Below are 21,128 nucleotides of genomic sequence, written 5' to 3'. Positions count from 1 at the left end.
ACGTGTCGCTCAAATCCGAGACCGTGACGGGCGCTCGTACTCCTTCGAGGTGGGGCTCACCCCCGGCTCCCCCTTCCCATTGGCAGGCTGGGGTGTCAGTCAAGTGGGACTTGATCGGCGCGAAAGACGCCGCCGCCGCACGGCTGTCGCGCCTTAAAGGGCCACGCACGAGTGCGGCCCCCCGGCGGACATGGCGGCGGCGCGGGGTCATCAGCGCACGGTGAGGCTCGGCGGCCGCCGCTGAGGGGCGGTGGCTCGGGGGGAGCCTGTCCGGGCCCCGCGGCCGCCCTGGGGATAAGAGCCGGTGCAGCCTCCTCAGGCGTGTGGCGCTGCGCTGACGGCCGGCAAGGGGGAGGCGGGACCGGGGCCTCCGGCCGCACTGGAGCCGCGGCGAGGGGAAGGGCGGGCAGTCCGGGGGCCTGGGTGGGAGCGGGGCCGGGGCCGCGGCCGGCTCCGGGAGCGGCGGCCGGGCAGCGGGGGGTCGGGGCCTGCCCGCCCCCGGCGCGCCGGGGACAACGCGGACGGCGAAAGCTGCCTTGTCTTTTAAATGCAACGTATACACGTTAAACCCCGCCATATGTGCGCACAGCTCTTATGAAAGCGACAGAAAAGGAGAAAGATACTCTGCGGTTGCAGCGAGCCCCGTTACTGTCCCCGTGCCAGGGTCTGGAGAGCGTGTTTGTAAGGCAATGGGAATAAAATGCTGTAATTCGGTTTGTTTTCAGAAATAATTTGAGGTCGTGACTTTGAAAACGCCTATTCCACAGCCAGAGGCGGCTCAGTTAGACATTGACCGTGCAGTTACGGGTCAGTTACGTGAGCCCAGCAAGCTGCCGCGTCCCAGCGGGGAGCGGGTAACGGGACCGGCGTCCGCTCCTTTCCATCTGTGAGGTGGAAACGCTACCGTAAACCTCAGCGTAACCTTGGTTTATACCCCCGTCCTTAGCGCGTGCGAGCACCTGGCTGATTCGGAGGTGGCGCGTAGGCGATTGCGCGCAGGGGACCGGCGTTTTCCTCGTCCGCCTTCCTGTCGAGGTGCTGAGCGCAGAGAGGCATCGGGACCCGTCTCCGCATGCGACAGCCGAAATGAAGAAACGAAGGCTTGGCTGGAGCAGGCACAGCGGGCTCTGCCCAGCTGGCTGGATGGGGGCTGCCTGCCTCCACCAGATCGTCACCTGAAGTAGAAGCTTCCCGTTGGGTTTCTTGTTTGACGTTTTGGCTTGACGTTTGTAGCTCTCTGAAGTCAAGTGGGTTTTTTGGTTGCTTTCCTTCTTTGTAAGCGGCCATGTCGTATGTAATACTTCGGAGGAGTAGAGATAGCAGAAAGGATGCAGAATGATGGTGCGCAAGGTACCTCTCGTGAGGATTCATGGTTTGGGGTCTCAATAGCTGCTTGGTGAGCACCCAGCTCGGTGTTCTCTGTTGTGTGTCTCCTCCTCTGCAGTGTGGTCCCGTGTTTACACCTGCACCAGCAAGAGTGATGACAGTGACTGGAGGACTCCTGTACCCTTCCTGACTGGTATTTTTTCTAGCATGCATAGAGAAGGATGTCAGAAAACTAATTTTAGTCTTAAGTAGATGGATGTAGGCTGTTTAATTAATTTAGGTAGTAAAACAAAACTTTTAGCGTAAAAGCTGCCCACCAAAGACTTCTTGTATGTGTTGAAAAAAAAGGAAAAAAGCAAACTTGACAATTTATAAACTTTGAAAATAGTTACTCTTAATACATCTGGCACGCTACAGCAGAAACTTAACGAAAAAATACTGTATTGTGCCAACATTTTTTTCCCCTATTTGACGCAATGCCTTGACTAAGTTAACTTTTTAGTGTCTGCTTTAGCTAGAGATGTTATTTAAATTTAGAGTGCTCCAGACTCGGTTCTGTATCAGGCGGGCACAGACAGCACTTAGGTTGGCCTCTGGGCGATAGGGGCTGTTCTTCCTTCCCCACTCTCCCAGTAATGCAGTACTGAGGGATGAGGGCAGGCTGCTAATTGAGATTGTCCCTCCAAATGGCTATTTTGAAAGTTTCAGTAACTGGGTACTTGGATATGATATGCTCAGTGACCTCAATACCTGCTTATACTGTTTTTTTCCCTGTCTCAAGACAATTTTTCCCTATTTCAGCTTTTTTTTTTTTTTTTTTAAGCAAGCATGAGGACTACTGCATGTCATTTAAAGCATTAACAAGCTTCAATTTTTTTTTTTTCTGTTGTTTTTTTCTGTTCTGAGCACCAATATAAGAACTTGCAATACACCCACCCCAGCTTAGTCCCTTTGCCCAGTGCCGAAGTGCTAGTACCAAAGGCGCTGACTGGGTGCCTTCGTGCTTTTTCGCTGCAGTTGTTGCCCGAGGGATTTTCTGTGTTTTTCTGCCTCTCTGGTTCTACAGTTTGTTTATAAATCATTGCTATTTTAACTGTCCAGGGATCTAGCCAAATTCCATATGATAATGAGAAAAACATAGAGCTTTTTTTCCTTTTTCTTATTGAAAACATTTGGTATACCACTGAGATTAATAGCCTTCTGGAAAGTTTTCCGTGGTGTGCCGTATTTCTTTCCTGCAACAGAGAAGTAACAATGTTATGGTCAGTCATTTTTAACATCTACACAAGTTGCTTGGTTTGAAAAGCGTACCTCTACCCCAAGTTGCTGATTCTTATTTTAAAACTTCCCATATGAGGTTATGTCTTTTTCGGGTTTTTTGTTTGTTTGTTTTTCCCCACTGTCTTTAGTCTCTGGGAGCTTCAGGAGGTCACTGCATGGTACTGGTGTGTTAAGCTATTGCTGCTCTGTGTTTTTAATGTTCCCTTTTGCATGCTTGAGTAGGCAGGCGATACGCAATGGTAGCAGCAGTGGATTTTGGAAGGTAATGTCCTCAGACCTGTGAAGGTTAAATGTGCTCAGCTTGCTCCCGTTACATATGCTGGCGCGCTTAGCTCCTTGTGGGACTGCTAAGCTTCTTCGTTTACGATTATGAGGCTTTAGTGTGGCTTAAGGAAAGACTATAGGGAGTACCCAGAATGAGGGGAGAAGATGTGCTTAGCAAACGTGGCCTAGCTGAGGTTCAGAACAAATATAGAGAGTGTTCCTTGATTTTCAGATTTATATTTTTTTTTTTTTTTTTTTTATGTTTCAGGATTTTCCAGAGCATTGCAGCATGATGCTCCCTGTGAGAATTTCCAAGAGCAGAAACAGACTTAAATAATTTTTAGTGACTTGAGAGAAATCGAGAAGAGCGGAGGATTGGTGTGATATTTGAGTCTGAGATTTGTGATGAGAAATTCCTTGATGCTGTTTCATAAACTTTCTCACATTTTTTGCTTAGGTTATTTAGAAGTTGCTATTTGTGAAATGGAATATAAACCAGTCTTTTGCTTAAATATATAAGGAAAATATACTTGGTAGCAAATGATTATTTAGACGGAAGCAAAGAATGATTGCCTATACAATAGACAATATTTCAGCACAATTTTTTCAGTATTTATTTCAAGCAGATATCTGTACTGACTATTACACTGTTCAAATTAGTGCCTGTACCCTGCATCCACGTGAAATTTGGAAGACATGCAACCAGTCGAGAGCCTGTTTTTCTTTTGCTTTGTGTAACTTGGTGTTCAAGTGCTTGAGTATGCGAGCGTTTTCTTTCAGTTGGTCTGCTGTTGGCTAGAAAAATGTTACTTATGCCAGTAAAAACAAACAAAACAGCTCTTGTAGTTTGGGGTTTTTATGTAGGTAATTTTAATTCACAGACAAGATTTTACAGGTGAAATATAAAGACATGTAGCAAGTTCGTGATGCTGGCAGCCCTACTTTGATTTCGAACTGATTCCCCTTTTCTTTTGACTGTTTCATGGGATACCTTTGATTGGAATCAATAACAGATAGTGTACTGATATTTGAATCAATGGTTACTGTTGTTTGGGTCGCTGAGGCTTACGTTGCTGCTGTTATTCTGTTGCCTGCTGCATAAAGTACTGTGTTTTGCTCGGTTCATTTTTACTTCATTATTTGGTCGTCTTGTTCTGTGTTCATCAATTCAGCATCCTGTAACGCTGATGGTATTTTTGCAGGAGTGAGGTTTAGGTCTTGATGTTAGCACCTAACAGGCTTGCATTTGGTTTTAAATCCACATGTTCTAGTTAGACCAGTATGGCTGCTAAGCATAAAACGGTGTGTATATGCATGCGTACAAAAACCTGTTCAAAATATTCTTATTAATATATTCTCTATTAGGGATTAGTGTTTTAATTGGCTTTCTGTGGTAGTAAAAGTTCTTGTGCAAATGCAGTTATTCCAAGAAATGCAGTTATGTTGTGTAGGAAAAACGTTACAAACGCAAACTGCAAAGCATTCATAAAACTCTGATTGATACCTTCAGAGTACTTAGGGTCCTAATTTTAGTGTCCACAATGATTCACTGCACTTGTAAGAGGAAATTAGCTGTGTATAGGCTTTAAATAACTTATAAATTTTCTTAAAATTTTTCCTGGTATTATTTTTCTTCCTCAGAATGCATTTTGGGCCGTTGTCTAATTTGGTATGAGATACTTACATAAATACTTTCTATATTTTAATTTAGGTCACGATATGCTCCCAACAATTGGTACTTGCAAAAGCTTAAAAAAGCCCTACCAAGATCAGCAGTTGCTCAGTTGACATCTTGGTGACGTGAACGCTCTGTGGAAAGCTGTAGGAGCGTTGCATCTGCCTGCAGCCCACTTCTCTCTTGGTTACCTTCAGATTCTGTTACTGAAATGTTCAGTGATGGGTAGAAGTTACTCTTGCACGTTAAAAATAAGCATTCATATTTTGTTTAATTCATATACACAAATCAGAAAGCTTAGGCCAGGTAGCCAGTTTTTGGGTCAAAACCCTAAACACGGTATACTAAGTGCCGTGGCCCTTTTGCTTAGAAGAATCTTGTTAGAAAGCACGTGGTTTAATAGTGTCCTGACCACATAGTGTGTTCACAGCTAGGTGGTCCCCTCTGGTCATTGCAACATCCAAAACACGGCATATGTTTGGAAAGTTGATGCAGACTGATAGGAAATCCGTGGTCTCTGTGGCCAGGCTGTTGAGCACAGTCTCCAGCTGATCTAACAGCATGTTGCTGCTCAGAGGCACCTTCCTATCCGTGATCTGCTGCTTTTCTTGTGCTGACACCGCTAATCAGGTGTAGCATAAAGTCTCCTAAGTGCTTCTGGCGAGGTGCAATCTATTCATGGAAGGATAGGAAAGATGAATTGAAGCCAGTGGAAGAGAGGGGTTGGGACTACACAGCTGGGAGGGTGAGGTGAGGAGAGAGCGTGTCCTCTGCCCCATCTGCCCTCAGTGAGCTGTTATGTTAGATGAGTGGATGTAGAACTGTGGTCCTGGGTGTGCTTTATCACATTTGGCCACCTTAGTGCAGTATCTCGTGTGCAGTAAGTATAATCAGTAGTTAAGAAGGCAGCTATTTTCCAACTGGCCAGTGTATTACCTTCTTGCAATAAGCAAGAGACAGTATAAGTAAGCAGAAAACAAAAGTGGAAATTGGAAACTAGTATGGAAAAGACATTTTCTTTCTGGTACTGTTTTTAGAGGAGAGGAGTTGGATGTAAAAATGACACAGCCTAAGGCTGTAAGGAAGGAAATACAGCTTTTGAGGTATTAAGTCTCCTGCAGCAATACTTTTTTCTCCACACTATCTAATTAAATTCTGCTTTTTTTTGGTTGTGACAGAGAAACAAATGTGCTGAATAACAGCTTTGTTTTGTTTTCAGGGTGATCTCCACAAAACTCATAACTCCGCATCAGCCACAGATGGACTCTCTGCAACTTCATTTATAGAATATCCAAAGTACAAGCCATTTATTAATTCAGATTTGCTGCGTTCCCCACAGAAACCAGTAATTCCATATCCTGAAAGCAACAGCAGAGGTAATAGTTCAGCAAAGTTGTTTTCTTGGCTGTTTCAAGATCATGTGGTGAAATACAAAGATTGCAGTGTTTTTATTCTTTTATCACTTCCCAGTAATGTGGAGGTTTTGTAGGTCCTTGGCACTTCTCTTTCTGAAGAATACCTAATGAGAAAGGTCATCTTACAGCTGAAGAAAGATGCTCCTCTTCAGTAGCAGAGAGCTGTAAAATTGGCCGAATACTTTGTGAAATTGTCCTGATGTGTTTTCCTTGCCTCTTCTCCTGTCCTCCTCTCCCTCAGTCTTTCCTCTTCTGAGTTCACAGCTGAGTTTGAAATAAGGAGACTTTAGTTCTCCAAATGGGTTGGAGCAAAGGAAGAGATTTGGTGCTGTTGCAGTGGGAAGGCTTGTCGTGGACAAAGAGTGGGGTGAGAATATTTTATCAGCGAAGATTTGGAGCATACAGAAAGAGTATTATGCAGCATAGTGCTGAACAGAGAGATCACAACACCAAAAAGCGAGGAGATTTTACTCCCATTTATTCTTCCTTGTTTCTAGGCTATTCCTTCTCCCTCCTTTCCCATTCTAGTCCTGCTGTTCATCTCCAGATAAACAGATTCATCTTGCGTGACCTGACGTGAAAAAAAACCATTCTTGGTTAGTTTTCTGTTGTTTTAGTGAATTGCCTTCTCAGGCAATGAGACGTACTCCAGAGCTGCCTTGAGGTAAGTACAGGAGGCAGCAAGGGGAGCTGGGAGGCTAGAGCAGGACCGATCCTTTGATGTGGGCTGTCTGGCTCAGGGTCATTGCAAAAATGGAGTTGTTTAAGGCTCCAGTTTAAGACTGGAGTTGCATGGAGGCTTAAGGGTATGAAAAACTTGATATTTTTTCCTTATAGGGAGAAAAGTGAGAAAGATCTAGGATGAATCTCTGTTACCCAAACTAAGTAAAAAATCAGCATGATAGGCTCAAGTCCCTGTTCCAATACCATAATTCATGTCTGAATTACTAGAGACTTCTACATTAACGGTCTAGTAGATGAAATCTGAATCCTTGAAGTGCTGTTTAAAATGCAGTATGCTCTCATATGCGCAATGCCATCAGTTTTGAGAGTGCCGTTGACACAAAACTAGAGGAACCTTGTGACAGATAAAAAATTGGATGTGCAGGAAAGAGCTTCCTTATGAATTACTGATGCAGGCATATTTTTGTAGATTGTGTTGCACGTTGCATTAGTGACAAACTTTTGACTTCCAAGTTTTCACTTGGCAACTTTTTTCAAGCAGGGAATCTGCTGACTCTGAAATAAGTACAGGCAGAGGGAGACAATCTGATAAATTATATCCCTTTTTAAAAACGATGAAATGTCTTTATTTTCAAAAAATTTTTAAATATGAATACATACTGAAAATTAAATCCAGCAGACAGATGATCCAATATCTTATTCTTTTTGCATAGGTTTTAAAAATGCAAAAATGTTCTGGAGTGTTTATTTTAGTAAGGTTAAGGATATGGGAATTAACTTCAGATGGGAAAGTAGATTTGATTGTTCTTGGGGGTCCTTACTGCTCCTCCCACCCCCTAATTTTAAAAGAAATCCTACTGAAAAATCCTGACATTGAGATTAGTAAATTCTGCTTGTTTTGGTTTGAATTTTTGTGTTGTGTATGTGTGTGTCTCAGCATACATAGTTGGTTTTAATACTCTAAAAAGGATGACCGAATGATACTTGTCATTGTGTTGGGTTTCACTTTTATCTATTAGTTTCTTGGGTTGTTTCATTCCTGTATTTTGTTAGTCATTATTGTAAATATAGAGATTTCAATTTAGCTGTAAGGATAGCAGTAACAAAGCTGTTTATTGTTTCAGCTATGCCCATTTCAACTGAATCCTGATAACAGTAATGTAAGTAAAGAGAAGAGGGTACAGTTGGGGACTCTGGTCCTGCAGACAGGGCCAAGCTGTCCAGAACTTCTCCTTAACTGTGACTGCTGTCACCTATTTCTTATTTACTTAACTGTTACCTTAAAGCAGGTAGTTTTTATTGACATGATACTCTAATGTGCTATTTTCCATTTCAAGATTTGATGAGTTTTTACTCTGGAAAACTCATTCTGATAACAATTTTTCCTTTTTTTTTTTTTTTTTTTTTTGTAATCTGATGCTCAAACAAATAAGCAATCCCAACTTTTTTGTGCTCATGCATTTGATAATAAAGGTGGTGCATTCTTTCTCTAGATTGGGTTTAAGCACAAAGGAGTGGGTTAATGTGACCTCGCAGATTAGTCTGCTATAAGAGCTGTCTGTATACATGTTCCTGTGTTTTACTTTAACAGGACTGTATAGGGGAAAGGGCTTATTGTTATGGTTCCCTTCGTAAAATTAAACAATACAGCTAAGAGACGTAATACATCAGCTTACCAGCAGATGGTCTAATTGCAAGGTGATGTGAGTTGTATTACAACTGCTTTTCTTTTTGTGGTGATGAATATATGAAGGTTTTGTTGAGTGATTGTTAAAGCAGGGAATGGAACAGAAGGAAGGTAAGTTGTTCAGCTCAAAGGAGATGCATGTCTTGGGGAGCAGGAGGGGAACACAAGTGCAAAACCAGAAGAATCAAAGAAGAGCTGCCACGTATAGAAATAAATGTTTTTGTAGCCTGTCTAATAGCTAACCTCTGTTCTGCTCTGTGACCGTTCATAGGAACGTTGTGTTTGTATGTATGTTGTGCTAGCATGCACTTGTAGAGGAATAATAATACAGAGAACTGCCACTGTTTTAACTATCTAGTTGTGACCTTTCATTTCCTTTTGATAAAGAGTCAGAAGATGCACTGTTTGCACTTAATCTACAGAATATTTATGTGCCTTGTTCTGGGAAATGGATGCGTCTTTCCCAAATGTTTCAGTTGAAAGTGTGCACCAAGGGCATCTGTTCCTTTGAGACTAGTTATAGAATCAGTTATGGTTTAAAGGGAAGCAGGTTTTAATTCCTGGAAGGAGTCTTGGATGCTGGTGAGGAACACTCTGGCTTTCTTACATAACATGCTTTTATAAAGACATTTCAAGTTCAATGTTATCTTGAGGTGGTGATTTAATGGTATCTAACAAAGGTGCTTGTTCAATTACAGCCATATTTTCTGCTCTGAAGAATCTCCAGGAAAAAATTCATCGACTGGAGTTGGAACGGCTTCAGGCGGAGGAGAATGTGAAACACCTCAGCAGAGAAACAGCAGACTATAAAAAAGTACTAAGTGAACAAATGCAACACAAAGAGCATGACAAGACTGAAGTTTCAAAGAAAAATCAAGGTTGTTTGCAAACTTTATATAGATGCTACAGAACACTGATGTAGACGAAACTTGAGTTTTATGAATGCATAAAACTATTTTAATTTACTTTGTTCAGCATCTTTTACTTTGCAGTGACACATGGAGTTACGAAGAAATAATTTTAAAAGCATACTTTGGTTTAGGGATTTGCATGCATACAGAAGTTCATTAGGCTTAATCAGTGGGTTTCTTTAGACAGTCCTTTTCTTGTTTGTTTTGGAACTGTCCTGAAAACATAAAAAAAAAAAAATCCCAGGAACAGGCAATGCATGATTTCACTTTTCTGCCTTCTGTTATCTTCAGAACTGGCTTCTCAGCTGGCAGCTGCTGAGTCTCGATGTAGCCTTTTAGAGAAACAGCTGGACTACATGAGAAGAATGATCCAGCATGCAGAAAATGAGAAGTCGCATCTCTTGGAGAAACAGGTGTGTTCTCAAGATTATCTCAGGGTTAAATTATAAAAAATCATGAACTGTGGCGTGATTTTTTTGTAGTTACTGTGATTTTAATATCTTTAAGTGTGGGCGTCTCTTTCAGCTGGCTTTTATGTACTTGGGTGTGGATAATTCCCTTACTTAAGTTTCCCAGTCTTGTCAGGACCGTGGCATTTTCTCCCTTTGTACACCTGCCTCTAAGGCAATATCAGGCTCTGATATTAATAAGAATTGTTTGCTTCTGTGTGATTGGCTTGCTGCAGCAGCTCATCCTTATCCCTCAGTGTTATACCCATGTGCCACTGGAAAGAACCTCCCTTTTGTGTTTACACTCTTCAGATCCTTGGCGATTTTCTTTACTAGTACTACTTTTGCTAAACTGAGGCTGAAATATTGATTCTGTAGAAATAATAGTAACATTTCTGTTTCTCACCATCAATGACTGGGATTTGGCCTATATCTAAAATAAGCTTGAATTTTGTTTTATAGGAGTATGGATCACCTAGAGCTTTCTGTTCATTGGTCTCTGTGGCTGTCCTATTTCAGGCTATTAAATATTTACTGAAGAAAAAAAAATGAAGAAAGCTATCTCTAATAGCTGAGTAACGAGGGGGTTTTTACCACGTTGGGTTTGGAGGGAGGAAAGAGACTGCAGAATTCTCTCTCATCTGAATCTGGTTGAGCATGAGGTTCTCAGCATTGGTGGACCAGGGGTGCAGTTTGCTCCCTGGTCGTAGCACCATCTGTAATTGCACAGAAGTAGTAGTTGTTCCTTTGGACTGTTTATAGGCCTCCTTTGTGCAGACATAAGGCTTACTACAGATGGTCTTGTTTTATTGTGCTTATAACTGTTTTGCTTTTCACTTCTCCTTTCAAGGGTTCGTTGGAGAGAGATCGGCTTCTTGATCAATCACATGTTCAGTCTAAATTGGAAAAGCTGGATATGCTGGAAAAAGAGTACAGCAGACTTACTATGATGCAGTCCATAGCAGAGGTCTGTCACTTGTACTGGATAGTATTGTATCTTTAAATTTTACATTTTTAATTGTATCTTTAAATTTTAAATCTTTCTCAAGGGCTTTTACTAAGTTTTTGATTGGTAGCAGCTGGAGTTCTGTGGTGCTGGGTTGTTCGTCTTTTCGCACCTGGCTAGCGAATATAATTTCAGCATAACAGTTCTTTTTTTTTTTTTTTTTTTTCCTGGATCAAACTAGATGTCTTTGATTCTTTGATACCTTTATGAATTAGTCACAATTAAATCTATTTTAGTAGAATTGGGTGTTAAATTAACACAATTTTGAATCAGTTCTAGCAACTGAGAGGAAATCTGGATTTAACTCTGTTCTAGGGTCATCTTCCTTGTGATCATCTTGCTGTCGTGAGCTGTTTTCTGATCGACAGGTCTGTCTGCCTCTGTGCTTGCAGGCTATGTTTATATGTGAGCATCCATGTGCTAAGTGTTACCTTAAAATCCGAAAAGGGTGACTGCACACTTTGCTCAAAACAGTTGCATCTGTTGCGTCTTCAATTTCTGTTTTAGCTGTGGCGAGACCACAGGAACATTTCCAAGTTTAATTTGAAGCAAGAAATATATAAGAAAGACTATTTCTATACATGCTGTGCTGAAATGGATGGAAAGTGGTGAGATGACTACTCATGAGTGAGCAATCATTTAACTGCCTCTGATTTCAGACACTCTGCCAGAGTTGTGTGGGGTTGTGTGGGGGTCTTACTGAGAGCATTTAACCTCTGCAGAGCCGCTACCTGCCACTATAAGTATTACCTTCAAGCAATTTGCCAATGTTAATATTGCCTGTGAAAAGGAAATGCTGAGACTGTTATTCATGTGAAGGACTCCTAACTGGAGTACTTGCCTCAAAAGCATTTTCTGGTGTATGTTTATTGCAACTGTAGTCCTGCAGTGCAGTCTCTGGATAGCTGAGTGGGAGGGTCCGAACACGTCTATGTCTGAGGATGGAGTTAGGGGACGGGGTTGTTCCCTAAAAGTGTGGCTTAGGCTTTGGTCTTGTGTGTGGCCAGATGTCCACAATTTGAATGTATGTGTAGATGACGTGTTTTGAAGAACTGTAGTTGGTAGTAATTGATCTTTTCTTAATGCTAACAATGAGATTCAATAAAACCCCACCGTTCTGTGAACAACAGAAGTAATGAATCCTTTCATTTGGTTGTGGCTGTATGCTACCTACAACTCTAGTTTTTCCTCTATGCTCTAATTGCCAGGTGGTGAGAAACAACACCTGCCCTGTTCCAGCTGGGTATATACTGACTGCTTAGCTGTCAAGCAGGTGCTAATTTGCAAGGTAGTCAAGCATGGAGATAAAAGCTGCCTTCACACTGTCTTCCTCTCTGGTGGAACTAATTTGGATGTTTATTCCAGCAGCCAGTTTTTACAAAATTTAGGTTTTCTGTATCTTTGAGGTCTCATACCTTTCTGTTTTCTTTGGTTAAAGTTGTCTGAGGGAGGGGATGCCATCCAGAGGGACCTGGACAAGCTTGAGAAGCGGGCCCATGTGAACCTCATGAGGTTCAGCAAGGCCGAGTGCAAGGTCCTGCACCTGGGTTGGGGCAATCCCTGTTATCAATACAGGCTGGGGGATGAAGGGATTGAGAGCAGCCCTCAGGAGAAGGACTTGGGGGTACTGATGGATGAAAAGCTGGACGTGAGCTGACAATGTGAGCTTGCAGCCCAGAAAGCCAACCGTATCCTGGGCTGCATCAAAAGCAGCGTGGCCAGCAGGTTGAGGGAGGTGATTCTGCCCCTCTGCTCTGCTCTGGTGAGACCGCACCTGCAGCACTGCGGCCAGCTCTGGGGTCCTCAGTACAAGAAGGACATGGACCTGATGGAGCGGGTCCAGAGGAGGGCCACAAAAATGATCAGAGGGATGGAGCACCTCTCCTATGAGGAAAGGCTGAAAGAGCTGGGGTTGTTCAGCCTGGGGAAGAGAAGGCTGAGGGGAGACCTTATTGCAGCCTTCCAGTACTTAAAGGGGGCATATAAGAAAGACAGGGACAAACCTTTTTGCAGGGCCAATAGCGATAGGAGAAGGGGTAATGGTTTTAAACCAAAAGAGGGTAGATTCAGACTGGATATAAGGAAGAAATTTTTTTATGATGAGGGTGGTGAAACACTGGAACAGGTTGCCCAGAGAGGCGGTAGATGCCCCATCCCTGGAAACATTCAAGGCCAGGCTGGATGGGGCTCTGAGCAACCTGATCCAGTTGTAGACGTCCCTGCCAATTGCAGGGGGGCTGGACTAGATGGCCTTTAAAGGTCCCTTCCATCCCGAAGCATTCTATGATTCTGTGATGAGATGATTGCATGAAACTTAATTTCCCTTAGAAAACAGGCAAAAATAGACATGGAAATACTGTATTTCTATTTTTTCATTGAAAGTTTTTGCAGCGGCTACTGGTGACTGAGCAGAGTGTTTTAGGCAGCCCAGTGCTGACCTGCAGTGCGCTTTCTGTGTCGTGCTACCTTTCATGATGGGCAGCGTGGCTGGGGAGCGTCTGTGCTGTTAGCTGGGCCTCTGGCCTCTCCCTCTCAGTGATGGACCAGTAATCCATGTAATACTTTTTTCTATAAACAAGAAAAAAAATTTCTTTTGGGAATATAACTTGGATAGATAATTTCTAACAGGGTCTATCACTGATGACACAGTAAGATATACTCTTGCTGTGCAGTTTCAGCTGCACAGTGCAGCTAAACAGCTGGCTGAGTGAACATTCATTTCAGTGTAAAAGCATTGGCCCAGCTTCAAGTCAGTCTTCGCTTCAAACAGAAGATTCGCTTCAATATTTTCATATTAAAAATTTTGTCATATTTAACAGGATAAACAAAGATCTTTGTGAGACTGACCACATGGAAATCAAGAATTGTGCCACATGCTGTAAAGGGCAGAAGATGATTTTATGTTACCTAGAATATACCTGATTTGAATGAAAAAAAAAAAAAAATAGGGTCAAAAGTGTTCTTTATTCAACAGAAAAAGTTGGTTCCTTTATATAGTGCCTTTGTCCTCAATGTTTATACAGGGTTAACACCTTTGTATAACAGCTGGTTACATTAATCTTGCAGTTAATGCTTAAGTAAAGCAGAATTGAAATATTTACTACTTCAGGGTAGTGGGTTTATAAACAAATGGAAGTATACAAATATAGCTGTTACGTTGAATTGCATGCTTTTCTGCCTTAAGTTGGATTAGTGGCTCTGTGAATAATTAGTCTTCGTGGGGAAAAGAAAGGAAGTTGTTTTGTGTCATGGAGCTCTGGATTGTTTTTTCACTCTGCTGTATAAAATCAGAAAGTTATCTGGTAACTTTCACATTGGGAGTTTGAGTAAGTGTATCCTGCTTAAAAAAGGTTTTCATCTTGTTGCAGGATTTACAAAGAAATGTGTGCCTCTCCCCTTAACTCTTTTCTTTGAAAAGGGCTTTCAAAAGAGTTCTTACATGTTTTTAACCATAAAAAGATGAAATCACTTCAGTTTTGCTTAAAGATATCTCAGAGGCATCATATAAACTTTCCTTCCTCGTCTTTATTAAGAAGGTGTCTAGATATTCAAAATTCCTCTCTTCTAAGAGTTTAAGTGACAGATACTAGCAAAAATACCGTTAGTGGTCTAAATAAAGCAGCTTATAATGATACATGATATACCTTTGTTAGCCGCTTTTGTAGTACAAAATCTTTCAGGATAACGTACACAAACCAACCTACTTTCTAGGGTTTTTCACAACTGAAGAGAAAGACAGCCTTGTGTATTACTCTCCCTGTAGGCTGTGAGTTAAATTCAGATACCAATTGTGGAAGTAAAAATAGAAAAATCAATTAAGTTTTAAGCATAAGCACTTGACTGCTGTATTTATGCCTATACAGACAAAACATCAGCAATCATTTTAATGCTGAAGTCTTCACTTAGCTTTAAGTTGTAAGTTGAACTGATATACTTTTGCTCAAGTTCTTAGTATCGCAGGCTTCAGGAAGAAAATAACTGTTTCATTAGTAATGCTTTTATTTTTATTCAACTTTGACTAGAAAAAAATGAAAGTGCTGGAACAGAAGCTTCAGGAGGAAGAACATGCGAGGAAGCTTGTTCAGGAAAAAGCAGCTGAGGTAACCAACAGGAAATTTCTTTTGTACTGGTGTGCACTGTAATCAGTTCTTCCTTTCCATCAGCTTTTCAACCAAACTTGCTGTAGGTGCCTCCCATATACAGAATAATGAAAACCTTGTGTTAGTCTTCCCCCTTCCCCATCCTGTCTGAGGTGCCAAACGTTCTGAAGTTCTCTGAGCTTTTTGGAAACCTTTTTCTAACAGCACCTGTGCACTGAAGCTTCATTTCTTCAATAAAAGAAGCTAGTTGGAAAAGAGGAGTAGAAATTTAGAGTAATGCATAGTTGAGGATGTATGAGGATCTCTGCTTTAAGTAGATCAAGGTCAACAAGTGTGCTCCCTTGTTCATAATTGTAACTAGAAAAACTGTAGAAGGAGGCAAAAAAGAGGCAACATGCTGTTGGTTATGAGCCCATAAGGACACTGGTCTTCTCCTAACCTTGAAGTGTTATGTTCATTAACTATTCATTGTATGCTGAAGAAGTATGTAGGTAACGTGTTAGGCTCTAGCATTAACCTTTGCCATGAGTTTGGGGGGGAGGGAAGGGTGTCTCAAATTCATCGTGAATCATGTTGTGTGAATGCTTCTAGTTGAGGTTGGTTAGGAGATGGTTTCTAAAGCCGTGCCATAGCTTCCTGTTGCAAGGAACAGCAAAGCATATAGAGCTCACTGTTGGCAGTGAGAACCCTGATCTTAACTCTTCCAGTAGATGGTTTGGGGTTTTTTTACTGTCAAATTTAATAGAACAGAAGGAATAGTTGTCTATTAGCTATATATGCCACAGGATCAATTGAGCAGGGTGGGTGGCTTGCCTTCCCTAACATTTTGTCAAGTGTGAAGCACCGCTGATGTTTTGGCATGTGCCTGCATGGGAGTAATGCAGTAAGACCAGTTCTCTAACTTACTAGGATTAGTGATGAGTAGTACTACCAGAGGAAGTATTTTTATTTAATGTTTAAATTGACCTTGGACTGCAGAAGCATCCTAAAAACTTGCAGCTCTTGCTTTCTGAGAGCTTTTATTTTAAAAATTTATGTTTTGCAATTCTCAGCTTACTCTGTCTCTGATTATCTATTAATGTAATTCCAGTAACTCCCCTTATTCCCTCAATTAAAGCTTCAGACAGGCCTGGAAACCAACAGACTACTGATTCAAGCAGCATCACCATTGCTTTCTCCCAAAGCAAGAAAACCCAGGAAAAAAACTAAGCAGCCAGAGAAGGTAATGTGGGGGAAGAGACGGGCAATTACTGAGGAGTTAAATAAGGGTGTGTGCATGCAATTAGGAAGGTAGGCTGCCTCTCTTATTACAAAGCAAAGGGAAAATGGGTTTGCTGTAGCGTCATCTTTGATAAACATTTCTCTCTTCTTTCATTCCAGAAATGCTCTCCTACAAGCCATCCCACTACGCAGCCCCATTACCGACTGTGTCTGGGTGATGTACCCTTTGTAGCTGGGAAGGTGAGCTGCTTAATTCCAAAGCTTAATGCTCGGTAGCTGCAGCTCTTCCATGGCTTTGGCTTGGTGCACTGCTGACACCCAGTGGTCAGATCATTTCATTTTCTTTGCCTCTTTTCTTCCAGTTTGTCTTCAAAAGGCTTGTTGAGTATCAATAACTTGCTGAAGTGGCATTTCCAAAAAATGGGTCCTCTCTGTGCTGCTGGTCAAGCTGTTCTTGTTAGTGCATGTTCACTGAAACAAAAAATACATTCTTGGCAGCAAATCAAAAATGTTATTGTTTTTAAATGTTCTCCATTATTACCAAGTAGGTTGTTGACAATGCCATTTAAAAGAAGTCTCTTTTACTTTTTCCTTCCAGTCTACCAGTCCCAGTCATTCAGTTGGCGCCAATGTGCAACATGTCCTACACCTGATGAAACAACACACGAAAGCTTTGTGTAACAGTCGTGTGGTAAATGATACTCCGCTAGCAAAACCCACCAGTACTGCTCATCCTGCCAGCAAAAGCAGAAAATCATCTCTGCCAAAGGAATCTTCTTCATCCCAGGAAGAGCTCTCAGAAGTGCTGCTGACTTTACAAGATGAATTTGGGCAGATGAGTTTGTGAGTTTGGCATATTCTCCATTGCAGATCGTGAATGTAGATGCTTTATATTTTTGCCTTTTGCTTTAAGTTGGAAGGTTTTTCCTGAGAAAGGATTTAGTTTTTGTAAGCCTCTGGCATATAATCTCTCTGTTCTACTGGCTGCGGAGGCTGTCATTTTATTTTTGCAGTTAAAAATAAATTCTGATAAACAATCTGGACTGCATAGCTGTTTTTATACGCAGCAGTATCAAATTTGTGAGGGGTCGGGGAGAAGCGTAGTAACAGCCCCTGATGCAATGGGCAAATACTCCATTAAAGGACAGCTTTAGTAGTCATTTTGCTTGTCCGGGTTAACAGAACACGAATTGTTATCCTGCTGCACAACTGCAGTAGATACAGATACACAAAACAGTAACTGAATGAGTGCTGAGATCATGCCCTCAAGGGATTATTTGGTCATTTTGAATGCGTGAAGCTACTTATGTTATTGAGACTGAACATCGCAGCAGCCTGCCACCAGGATGTGCTACTGCGATAATGCTGCTAACCAGCAAGACTGTTCTTAGTGGTTTGTTACGGCACGCTGAACATGTCTGGCTGCTGATGCTATGGTTTCCTAGAAGAGTTGTTTCTGAACTGGGTATACAAGCACTAGAAGCCAAGGGAGTCTGATGCAAGCTTTGTTCTGTCTGCACTCCATGCTAGCGATCACCAGCAGCTGTCAAAGCTTGTCCAGGAAGCCCCAACCGTTGCAGTGAGGGAAGATTTGGAGAGGGAACTTGAGGTGCTGGTGGGAAAGATGGAAGCAAAGGCAGACCAGATCAGCAAAGTCCAGAGGCATCGGTTGCAGGTGAGTTACTTTTGACTATGTTCATGCTTGTCTAGAGTTGCTATCTTACAAATTTTTTTTTTTTGCATTCTATCCTAATTTAGCAGTAACTGAATAAAGCAGAAATAAGAGGAGTAGAGCCTAGCTTTAGCTTTGATGTCCCAAAGTTATTTTGCATATCTCCATCTTTCTATCCCTTCTTGAGATCACTCAACGACATAGAGCATCTTGAGAAGCTGGTGAAGGGCCTAGAGCACAAGTCTTATGAGGAGCGGCTGAGGGAGCTGGGGTTGTTTAGCTTGGAGAAGAGGAGGCTGAGGGGAGACCTTATTGCTCTCTACAACTACCTGAAAGGAGGTTGTAGCAAGGTGGGGGTCGGTCTCTTCTCCCAAGTAACAAGGGATAAGATGAGAGGAAATGGCCTCAAGCTGCGCCAGGGGAGGTTTAGGTTGGATATTAGGAAAAACTTCTTCACCGAAAGGGCTGTCAGGCACTGGCACAGGCTGCCCAGGGAAGTGGTTGAGTCTCCATCCCTGGAGGTATTTAAAAGAGGTGTAGATGTGGTGCCTAGGGACATGGTTTAGTGGTGGACTTGGCAGTGCTGGGTTAACGGTTGGACTTGATGATCTTAAGGGTCTTTTCCAACCTTGGCGATTCTGTGATTCTATTGACAAAGTGTTAGGAGCCCTCATTTAGGGAAATTGCTGTGTGCTCTAAACCAGGAGGAGGGAGCACCACTACCTGAAGTGAGGGGAACCATGGCAGCCAGCCTTTTTGCGGTTTGAGAGCGTGAATGTGTCTGCACCTTAGAGTCTGCCCAGTTCCCCACTGGGGCTTGTGCCGGCTCAGTCCTTGTTGCTGAGTACCGAGTCTTACAAGCTGTGATTTACAGTGCTTGTGTGTGGATACCAGCTCTTCACCTCAGCAGAGTTTTGGTATGCTTTTTAAAGCTACATCTCTGTCAGTGACTACCTATTAAAATCACTAGTATGTGTGTAGAAAAATTTTGTTTTGTTTTTTTAATCACGGGATGGTAACAGTGACAAATCAACTTTTTGTCATATATAACTTTTTCTATTATGTTCCTGATGGAGACATTCCCCTGTAATCAGCTTGTTAGTTTTTAAAGAGAGAACCTAGCAGTTCAGACTAGAAGCTGAACACAGTTCTAAAGATGCAAATATAGCAATGCTGTGTAAGGAAAACAAGATATTTAGTGTTCAGGGTGACTTGGGAGCATCCATTCGCTTAGCTGGGTGAGATGAGTGGTGGGATATTTCAGCTGTCTGGAACAATTGCACAACATAAACATTAAGCAGTGACCTTTCAGTTTTTCTTTGGGTTTCTCTTTCAGCTAGAGAGACTGAAGAGAGAATGCAAGTCCAAAAAGACTTCTGCTAAAAAAATAAAAGACAGCAGGTTCCCTGTTAGTGAGGTTAAAGTAACAACTACAGTAACCACGAAAGGAAAGAATGCTGGTCCCATCAAAGTCAAACCTGGAGAGAAGAGTCGGAAAAATCTTCAGTTGTTGAGAGACATGCAGACCATACAGACTTCACTACAGAAAGATGATATCAGCTGGGACTACTGACTGTTCTGCAGGAGACGTTCTTGACACCATCCCGGTTAAACTTCCTCACGTTCTGGATGTAAAGCAGCTGCCTTTCTTGCTATGTGTAAGAGACTACTGTATGCTAAGTGCACTTTTGAAATATGAATTCTCCATCCCTGGGTTTGATTGTATAGATTATGATCTAGTTTAAAACACATTCTACTTTTAAGGTACCCAGCCACTGAATCTGAACGTAGGTCTCCACCAGTTCCTTTTGTGTTACGGTTCCAGCAGTCCCTCCACTTCCTTTCAGCACGCCAAGCACCACATGTACACGTGGGTTGGCTTGTGTGAAACGCCAGTGCCATTTCACGCTGCCGTTGAACTGTGCATTGGGAGGCTTCCCAGGACACCTCTTGCTGAAAACAATGCTGTGACCCTGGGTCTTAAGGGCTTCTGTCGGTTCTGTCCTGTGTGCAGCTGTGATTGCCCACACTCTGAGAGCATCTAAGGGAGAACAGGTGAACCTGTTCAAGGTGTTCTGTGGAGCTCTCCTCAAAAAGCTTTCCTAGCTCTTGTTCTGCTACGTTGCATTAGTCAGTGTTAATGGCAAGGGATGTTTGAGTACTCAAAAAAGGAGCAAAGTAACTTTTCTGAATTATTTTGCTTAATGACTGATTGAATTATTTTCAAATCTGGAGTGAAATTTTCCTACAGAAATCCTACTTTATGAAAAAGCTATAGGATAAGGGATAATACCCTGTCTCCTAGTCAGGAGACGTAGCCACCCTAGCTTTGGGTGGCAAAGGAGCGAGATAAACCAGAAGTGTTTTAAACTGCAAGTGCCTCAATCATGCCATTCAGTCCTGGCATCTTGCTTTTAACTTGAAATACATGCTTTGATGAGATATCTACTTTGGTAGTGGTGCAATTCATTTTGCACTCTGACTTGCACAGCTGAGTAAATGTTATTTATTATGTTAATAATGTACAGCCTTTCCTAGTAATGGAATGTATAGAAGACCTAGATTACCCGTTTATACAGTTGAAAAATAATAAAGCCAGCTTGCCTGCTGAATGAGTTGTGGGAAAGCTGCACTTGCTCTAAATTACCTCAGTGTTTGCAGCGCTGTGCCCCATCCAGTGGGCTTTTTGTGGCGATGTCACATCTCCCTGGTCACGGTGATGACCCCGAGCTGCTGGCGAGCTGCAGGTGAGGCGAGGCTCAGTGCTGTCCACCCTTGCCCGTAGCTAGGGCACTGTAGGGTCAAGACAGGCAGAAGGGATTTGAGTTTTAATTACCTGTAGGTGATCCACCCTGCTTGCATCTGAGGCACAGAAGGTTTGAGCTGTGAGGGGAGAAGTCAGAAGCTGTTAACCAGGCCTGGAACCACCCCTCAACTTCATTTATGTTTGAGACATGGGCTCCAGGTGGCTGGAGCGACCACTTGGAGAGCCGTTCATCCCAGAGGTTCCTAAAGATCAGTAGGTGAAACTGCACTGGTAATTTTGCTTGGGAAGGACCTCAGCTTGCTCAAAGCTGGGTTAACGTCGGCATCCCCTCAGGCTGTCCTCCTGCAGCTCCTTACTGACAGAGGGCTTAGGAGTATTTTGGACTCCATATGTGCTCCATGCAGTAGAGGTGCCCAAGTTGGAATTCAGGCTACGAGGGGTGAGAGCATCAAGGAGCAGGCATTGAGTTGATCCCAAATCATCCCAGTGAATTTGGGCCTAACATGAATTGCAGAGAAAAATGTGAATCCTCCTTTTACACAGAAGTTAACTGTGCTAATGCACTGTAAAGTGCAGAAATTGTTTGATTTTTTTTTTTTTATTGTGAAAATATTTTTGTAATATTGAGCAGCTAAGCACTGTATCTGTATTAATACTGGTCTGTACAGGA

General features: G+C 42.3%; 1 protein-coding gene across 3 annotated transcripts; it reads left to right on the top strand.

Annotated features, from left to right (window-relative positions):
• The first annotated feature begins 62 nt into the window (after positions 1–62).
• CEP57 (centrosomal protein 57) lies at positions 63–20,303 on the top strand. Of its 3 annotated transcripts, none has more exons than XM_087756448.1 (11): positions 63–220; positions 5,766–5,922; positions 9,031–9,210; positions 9,535–9,656; positions 10,543–10,659; positions 14,721–14,798; positions 15,916–16,020; positions 16,179–16,259; positions 16,618–16,862; positions 17,550–17,694; positions 19,028–20,303. In XM_087756448.1, the coding sequence occupies exons 1-11, from the start codon at positions 191–193 to the stop codon at positions 19,262–19,264; spliced, it is 1,497 nt and encodes a 498-aa protein (XP_087612574.1). In that variant the 5' UTR covers positions 63–190; the 3' UTR covers positions 19,265–20,303. The 3 variants fall into 3 exon arrangements, with proteins under 3 accessions (XP_087612574.1, XP_087612576.1, XP_087612575.1); XM_087756450.1 differs by lacking the exon at positions 63–220 and adding an exon at positions 1,230–1,350; XM_087756449.1 differs by lacking the exon at positions 63–220 and adding an exon at positions 1,295–1,396.
• The last annotated feature ends 825 nt before the right edge of the window (positions 20,304–21,128 follow it).

The sequence above is a fragment of the Nipponia nippon genome, unplaced genomic scaffold (assembly GCF_047370975.1).
Source record: "Nipponia nippon isolate SJK-2023a ecotype South Korea unplaced genomic scaffold, ASM4737097v1 scaffold_2, whole genome shotgun sequence".
NCBI classification, from domain to species: Eukaryota; Metazoa; Chordata; class Aves; order Pelecaniformes; family Threskiornithidae; genus Nipponia; species Nipponia nippon.
This window is presented reverse-complemented; position numbering and strand designations above follow the sequence as displayed.